This window comes from Aplysia californica, unplaced genomic scaffold (genome assembly GCF_000002075.1).
Source record: "Aplysia californica isolate F4 #8 unplaced genomic scaffold, AplCal3.0 scaffold00360, whole genome shotgun sequence".
Classification (NCBI taxonomy): Eukaryota; Metazoa; Mollusca; class Gastropoda; order Aplysiida; family Aplysiidae; genus Aplysia; species Aplysia californica.
This window is the reverse complement of record NW_004797630.1, coordinates 42,426-50,831: the sequence shown is the minus strand read 5'-3', so window position 1 is coordinate 50,831 and position 8,406 is coordinate 42,426. Positions and strand designations below refer to the sequence as shown.

The 8,406-nt window shown below is 38.7% G+C and overlaps 1 protein-coding gene across 1 annotated transcript in view; it reads left to right on the top strand.

Annotated features, from left to right (window-relative positions):
• LOC101858648 (proteasome subunit beta type-4) overlaps positions 1–4,419 on the top strand; it is a gene marked incomplete in the record, with an annotated part of 14,994 nt that extends 10,575 nt beyond the window's left edge. The window contains 1 exon segment of the mRNA XM_005103135.3: positions 3,755–4,419. Coding sequence (XP_005103192.2) covers positions 3,755–3,805 — 51 coding nt within the window.
• Between the last annotated feature and the right edge of the window lie 3,987 nt (positions 4,420–8,406).

The following is an 8,406-nucleotide window of genomic DNA, read 5'->3' as shown; positions in this document are numbered from 1 at the left end:
CACGTTAAAGATCCCTTGGTGGTCTAAAATCGATAAGAGTAGGCTTCGGCCGCCACCCGGGCAAAATTCAAAATTTCCTACTAACGAAAAAGTATTTGGTGTGTCCCGCGCGCTCATATGACCTTATGCAGTTGCGAGCGCCTTAAAACCCTATACTAAACAAACAAACAAACAAACAACTGTACTGGGGGTTTTTTTTAACAGAGTTTTGAGACAGAATTTTATAGAGTATATCTAAGAATAGATGCTTCATCGTGTGATGATAGCGGGCCCGTATATTGTTATTTATAGTTATAGGTGTATCATAGTAAAAGAGTGAATGTGGCTGGCCGTGTGGAAAGCTCACTAGCCAAGAATGTTTCAGAGTGTTCTAGGGTCTGTTGGTGGGTGGTTGGCGGGTGCTCTGGTGTGGTTCGCTCCTTCTTTCCTATCGTCTATAGTCCTGATCTCTCCTCCTTCTTATTTTGTTTGTTACTCCCTTGTAACACTTCTAATCTTCGGCACTTATATGATGAACTTATGGTGTTGCAAGTGCCGTAAAACTCTTACTGTATAACTAGGGTCTGTTGGGGTAATGATATAGATTGTAAAGCGCTTAGAGCATGCTTTTAAACAGGAATATGTGCTGCACAAATCCTGTTTCTATATATAATTGATGCTATAATTCCAAACGGTGCGTGTCTGGAGAGACGAGTGTACGTCTGTTTGCTGTTTGTTCCTATATGTTCTCAGTGTGAGTGGTTGGTTGCTTCTCTTCACTCCGACCTGTCCCCGTCGTTTTATGCAAGAAAAATTCTGAAATTATGCAAACTGAGCCCAAAAATGTGAAATTTATTCGATTCTGTTAATTTTAACAAAGAATGATAAAGGAAAATAATCTGAAATTATACCCAAAAAATGATCAAATTTTGCTGAATTATGCGGGGTGCATAAAACCACGGGGACAGACCAACCAACGTACTCATGTGTTTTGTCTTTTTTAGTATTTGTTTACTTTTAGTAAAAGTTAATGTAAGTGATTGTGTGTAGGTGTCTGTGTGTACCCTCATGCTTACACACACACACACACACAAACATACACAATAATTCATGTATTGTATTGTTTCTGTCATGTAATTTGTTTGATTGATCATTGTCTGTTTCCAGGAAAAAGAATACGGTAGTTTGAACTTTACTGTTTTTATTTATCATGTAGTGATATCATATGGGAATGGGATATTTGAGAACAGAATTTATGGACAGGATGTCATATATGTGTAGGCCCCGTATTATAAACATTTACTTTGTTTTACCTTTTTGGTTGGCCAGTAGACATGGTACATTGTAGGCCTACTCTGCTGGTAGATACTATTTCATCATCATCATCATCATCATTGTAAATACTTACTTGTCTTACTTGTCCGCTGTGTTGGGGTCACTGCAGTCGGAACATGTCCTTCTCTGCTCCCCCCCCCCCCCCCCCCCCTTGGAAAAACCTTCTTTTTTTTCTTTTCCCCGGGGGGGGGGGCCCCGGGAGGGGGAAAATTTTTTTTTTTGCCCCCCCCCCCCCCCCCCCCCCCCCCTTCGTTGTAAATAAAGAATTAAAAAGGTTGAGACTTGGTAGGATTTCCAAAATATATTGTTATATAATATATGTTCAACATTTCGCTGTATGGCTTCATCAGGAACATTCATCATCATCATCATCATCATCCAGTTCCTCCTCCTCCCCTTATCAGTTACGTCTGTCTGTCTACCTGTCAGTGTCGTATTATTAAACTGAGGTTCTCTGTCAATGAACGACATATCCGTCATAATTATGTATAAATATATATATATCGACTTCTCAGTGTATGGCTCCATCATATTATGTCACTTTTCAAAATGGCATTTTATGATGGGAGTTTTCCCACAAAACAACAGTCGATATATATATTATGAAATCAGTGGAAGAATTCCAGTGCAGCCTCTCTATAACGACATCCTCTGTATTATAGTATAGCGACATGGTGCCCTGGTCCAGATTTTTTCCTTAGATATCATTAGTAAGTTTTGGTTGCCTCTTTATAATTTATAACATTTTTTTTTATTGTCCCGATAATGTCGTTATAGAAAGGCTGCACTGTATCTGCTCTTTCTTGTTTTTCCTTTCGTTTTCTGTGACAGCTGAATGCTCTTTGTGTGGGGTTGACACTTTTTGTACCAGTGTCTGTGGTAGCCTATAATGGTAGGACACTTCTGTCATTTTCACAATATTTCCCACAAGTAGTGGTGGAGTAGATGTCATTTTGGCCTAAGGATGTGTTTCCATCTGTCAAAGTCAGGTTTTTTGTTGTTTTGGTTGCGGGGTTGTTGTTTTTTTTTGGGGGGGGGGGGGGGGGTGATCTGTTTGCTGGGGTTGCTTTTTATTTTATTCTATTTTTTTTGGGGGGTGTTCAACTTCATGTCAATGTTCTGTTTGTGTAAATCCCGTGTTACAGGCTTCTATTTAATTTATTTTTCGTTACGGTACCCAGAATTATCGATTTACCTGAATTATGGATGAGTCAAACATTTTTGTCAGTCACGGACTCAACGATTTTGTCGGAGATAAACGTCACTGTGTGGGTGGTTGGCGGGTGCTCTAGTGTGGTTTGCTCCTTCTTTCCTATAAAAAAAATTATCGTCTCTATCTCCCCTCCTTCTCTTTTGTGTTTGTTACTCTCTTGTAACACCTCTAATCTTCGGCACTTTTATGACCTTATTGTGTTGCAAGTGCCGTAAAACTCTTACTAAAACTAAAACTAAACTTCACTGTGTGTGCATATATATACAGTATAACACGGATAGGTCGAACACAGAAGACTAGAAATCATGCATCTGTCGAACTGTGCCTGCGGTCCCTTTTTTCCCCCCCATATTTATCTCTTTGTAAGCGTAAGATATCCCTCGATCTACAGAGGACGGTCCGGACGAATTCGAGCGATCTGTGTTATACTGTATATTATATTTACATTCCACTGGAGATTTTGGTTTGTCCCTTCCTTATTATTTTTATTGTCATTTTCATTTCTCATCACCACCATTAGTCTTTTAATTTGTTGGGAGGGGGTGGTGGTTTGTTTCGAATACCTTATTTTCTGGGGCATGATGTGAGAAGGAACCTCTCAAGTCATGGGGTAAACTTTACTAAAATAATGCATTTTGGGTGGTTGGCAGGTGCTCTGGTGTGGTTTGCTCCTTCTTTCCTACTATCTTAGATATCTATCAAACATCTGTCGTCCTTATCTCCCCTCCTTCTTTTTTGTGTATGTTACTCTCTTGTAACACATATCGATTCTTCGGCACTTATATGACCTTATTGTCTTGCAAGTGCCATATAAAACTCATACTAAAACTAAAAAGTCACGATGTAAACTTTAGTAAAATACTGCATTCTCTGAACCACCTACTCCTCAAGGTCCATAGTGTGTAGAACAGGTGATGAAAGACTTTAACTCATTTAACAAATAGTAAATACAATATTTGTGATCTGTCTCTTACTTCAAACATTTTCTTCCTGTATTTAAAACTAGTTTTCTGTAACTCCAAATATTTTCTCGTACAGATTCCTTTGAATATTTTATGTACTATTGTACGACTCTGTTACTGTTCATGTATAACTTTTTCATCTATATATAGGCCTATAAAATGATATATATATATATATATATATATATATATTACTATCATATTTGACTTGTTACTTCATAAATTTTTATTTTGAGTGCTATCATTTTAAAATTCTTTTCCTCAGGGGGTACGAATGAATGTCGTGCCCTATGACCAGACCGTGAACCGAGTGTGAAATGACGTCGTGACAGGGCAAGTGGAGCAGTATGTGACCTCTGACCTCACCCCTCCCCTCCCCTCCACCCCGGTCCTGGGGGGAGATGAGATAACATTGCAGTGGGGCAAGGGAGAGGGAATCAGCTGATAGAGAGAGAGAGAGAGAGAGAGAGGGTGAACCAGTTGTGACTGAAACTGGAAGAAATGAATAGATGGTGAATGAGAGGGCGGGGGTTTTTTTTGTTTTTATTTTTAGAAAATATATAATCATGAGTATTTGAAGTGTGAAAGAGAGAAAAATTATAATGTAGGCCTGCCTACCTGAAAAACAAGTTTGTTAAAGTGTTTAAGATCATGTGTGTGCCTGAACATGTGTTTATTTTAAGTGTGTTATACGTTCACCCCTGTGAGGAAATGTTTGATCTGTTGTCTTGTTCATCATGCGTGCTCTGACTCTGGCATGAATTACCAGAACTTGTTTTTGTTGTTGCAAATGTCCATTGATTTCTGTAGTACATGTACAACAAACTCATTGTTTCAAAGATTTGTATGTTGTTGGGGATTTTTTTTCCCCCAATATCTTCTTTCTCAACGTTTGTGTCTGAATAAAAAAAAATGTGACATTGCTACAAAGGCTCGGATGTTTTACTATTTTTGTTGGTATCATTCTACGAAATATTTTTTTTTTTTAATTTCCCTCTGTTGTTTCTATATATTTTTTCCAAGCACTAAATGACCATTATTGTGTCAATGTAGCCTACTTGCTTCTCTTTACTGAAATGATCAAGATAATTTGGGAGGCTGGCTACTCCACCTCGTCTGTCACCTGTCACTCTCAAAATACTCAGTGTAAGGGTTTAACGCCCCATTCAACACTTTTTAGGTTGTTTAACACTGCCATCAAAAGGATCATTTAGTAAAAACCCTTGCTATCACCACTGGCATTTTTGGGAAATCCAAAGAAAGTGGGTGACAAACATCGCCGATCGGCGAGATGTGTGACGGCAAAGTGTTAAGAGGCCGGACCTCTGAATTGAACATCCTGTCTCTGACTGAAATGAAAGAGCCAAATGGATAGAAAGCCCTAAAACCTTCACAAACAACCAGATTCCATGAACACCCTGTTGGGGACTCGAACCCGTTTCAATCAGGGTCATCTGTTTTGTAGGCCAACATGGTATATATATATGGATACCAACTGAACTGACAGTAGAAACAAAGGCCCTCCTTTTCAAACCAACGTAAATCTTTTAAAAAGAAATGTAAAAAGACAACTCCACTAATTCTCAATGTGAGATGTTCTTTTTACATGATCGTCGCCTCAGAATTATTTGGTCCAAAGTGTAGGCCTACTTAACTACGGAGTCCACTTTGGACAAAATAGTTCTGAGACAACGACAAGACAAGAATTTATTTCAAAATTCAATAATATAACACAAGTAAGTAATAACAACATAATACAAGCAACAAAAACAGTAGCAATCTGTCACAGCTGGGTGCTACTGTGAGTAACAACAGTAGTGTGGCACTATGTTTCACCTTATGGTCGTATAATTATATGCCAACGGTCGCGCCCAGGGACACAAAAACTCAAGTAACCACCCACCGAAATATGCTATATGTGTCCCTGCCGGTCAATATCAGCCTTCATACGAAGGAAATTTCAAAACTGAGTTCACATTATTTTCAAACACTATCACCTTTTCCCAAAAATTTAAAACAAGAAAGAAGTAAATATGACCATATTTGACGAAAATACAGAACTTTTAATTGTGCGAGGTGAGGAAACACGAAAAGGAGAAAATGGCCTCCGAAGTTGAGCAACATGTTTCCATAGCAATGGGGGGTCTTAGAATTGAGATAGAGAGACTTGGAATTTATAGGGTTTTTTTATTTTCTCTTAAATGAAGCAGAAGACATAAAACTTTCAGTTGATCCAAAAAAATAAAAATTTCATGGAAAGTCACTTTTTTAACTTTCGAGCCTCGTAGCTGGATAATAGTACACTGCGTCTTACGACTGACTGATATTGACGAGGGAAGACAGACATATGGTCATCAACGTTGCTTGATGCTATTTCGCAAGGTACCGGTAGCAGTATAATCATCGTAACTCGTGGGGAGGTTCCGAATTTTACACGAGGAGTAAAATACTGATTTTACACTACCACAGTAGGCCTACTATATCCATGAACAATACCAAGAGTTGCGATTCAATGTGTATTTTCACAAAATAATTGCACGATTCTGAGGTCTTTACAGTCCATGCGCCCCTTCCCAGTGTTTGGAATATAATATAATGTAAAAAAGTGGTTTTCACCAAATCCCCCAGTTATGATAGTTGGCTGCTCCCCGCCAATATACCCGTCAACAATACAGTTACAGTTTAACCCTTTGAGCCTGTATGCCTAGCCAGCGGTACACCAGTGAGCAAGACCCTATCCCAAACCCCGCTTGTCTGGGCCAAAACACGCACAGAATACAGTGTTTATTCCACAGGACATTATTGATTATATTGATTTAGAAGATCTTTCTGATTTAGTAGCGTAGTGGTAGTGACAAGGACTACCCTGAGTGGAATATTATGGAATGTGGTCCATGTAGCCTCAAGAGGTCAGGGCTCAAAGGGTTAATGTGTTCTTTCACAAAATAATTGCACAATTCTGAGGTTTTTACTTTTGTTTTCCAAGTGCCGTGGAACACAACGTAAAATAAAAGTGATTTTCGCCAAATCTTCGAGTTAGGATACTTGAGCTGCTACCAGGCAATATATCCATCAACAATAACATACATAGAGTTATAATTTAATGTGTATTTTCACAAAATAATTGCACACTTCAGAGAGTCTTACAGGGCGTGCACCCTTTCCCAGTGCCCTAGAATATTATGTTAAAAAGTGGTTTTCACCAAATCCCCCAGTTATGATAGTTGGCTGCTCCTCGTCAATATAACCATCAACAATACAGTTAGTAACAATTGAACCCTTTGAGCCTGTATGCCTAGCCAGCAGTGCACGGGTGAGCAAGACCCTATCCTCAACTCGGCTTGTCTGGGACAAAACACGCACAGAATACAGTGTTTATTCCACAGGACATTATTGATTATAATATTTATTTTGAAGATCTTTCTACTTTCTGATTTAGTAGCGTAGTGGTAGTGACAAGGACTACCCTGAGTGGAATATTATGGAATGTGGTCCATGTAATGTAGCCTCAAGAGGTCAGGGCTCAAAGGGTTAATGTGTATTTTCACAAAATAATTGCACAATTTTGAAGTTTTTTACTTCTACAGTAGGGCGTGCGCCCCTTTCCATTGCCGTGGAACATAACATAAAATAAAAGTGATTTTCGCCAAATTTTCGAGGTACGATACTTGAGCTGCTACCAAGCAATATATCCATCAACAATAACATTAATATATTTACAATTTAATGTGTATTTTCACAAAATAATTGCACAATTCTGAGTTTTTTACAGGGCATCAGCCCCTTCCAAATGCCCTGGAACATATCGTAAAATAAAAGTGATTTTCCAAATGCCCTGGAACATATCGTAAAATAAAAGTGATTTTCCAAACCAAATGCCCTGGAACATATCGTAAAATAAAAGTGATTTTCCAAACCAAATGCCCTGGAACATATCGTAAAATAAAAGTGATTTTCCAAACCAAATGCCCTGGAACATATCGTAAAATAAAAGTGATTTCCCCCAATCTTCGAGTTATGATACAGGAGCTGCTACCCTGCGATTTGTGCAAACCTGAGCCCACAGACCACTAACTAAGCTGTCCCCGTGGTTTTATGCACCCCGCATAATTTAGCAAAATTTGATAATTTTTTGCATAATTTCTGATTATTTTCCTTTATCATACTTTGTTAAAATTAACAGAATCGCATAATTTAAGCGCTCATATGACCTTATGCAGTTTCAAGCGCCGTAAAACCCTCTACTATAAAAAAAATAAAAAATTTTAAATAGCATAATTTCACATTTTTGGGCTCAGTTTGCATAATTTCAGAATTTTTCTTGCATAAAACGACGGGGACAGACTAAGCCTCTGAAGTCTCCCTCCTCCCTGTCCACATCATTTAGAACATGTAGGAGGCAGGCTGCTTTGATCCTTTGTGTCAGTGCTAACCTCAACCTGGGTTGAGTGGGATTTTTTATATCCCAGCTGAAAGACAATGGTACAGTACTCCACGCAACAATACATATATATGGGGAGTGCACGGGTGAAAATGGTGAAATGGTATGGGTTTAACGCCCCTATCAACACTATTAGGTTATTTAAGGGGCGGGACCTCCTAGTTTAAATTTAAAGTCCGTCTCCGATAGGACCGAGCCAAGTGGGAAGTTCGTGTAAAGTGCCACCTTTCCCAAGCAGTGCACGGGAGAAACGGGCGCAGTCACAAACTGGACATTGTGAGGGGGGCAATTTTAAAAGCTTGTGGAATCATAACTTCATATTTGTTTGACTGGTGGTTTATTGCTATAAATGTTTGCTGGATGGGAAATCTACCAACAATAATCAACCAACAGTTGAACAGAACTACAGTTCTGAGTCAACTAGCGTTCAAAATTGATGCCCTCACAACTTTTGGTTTGTGACTTTTCCATATATA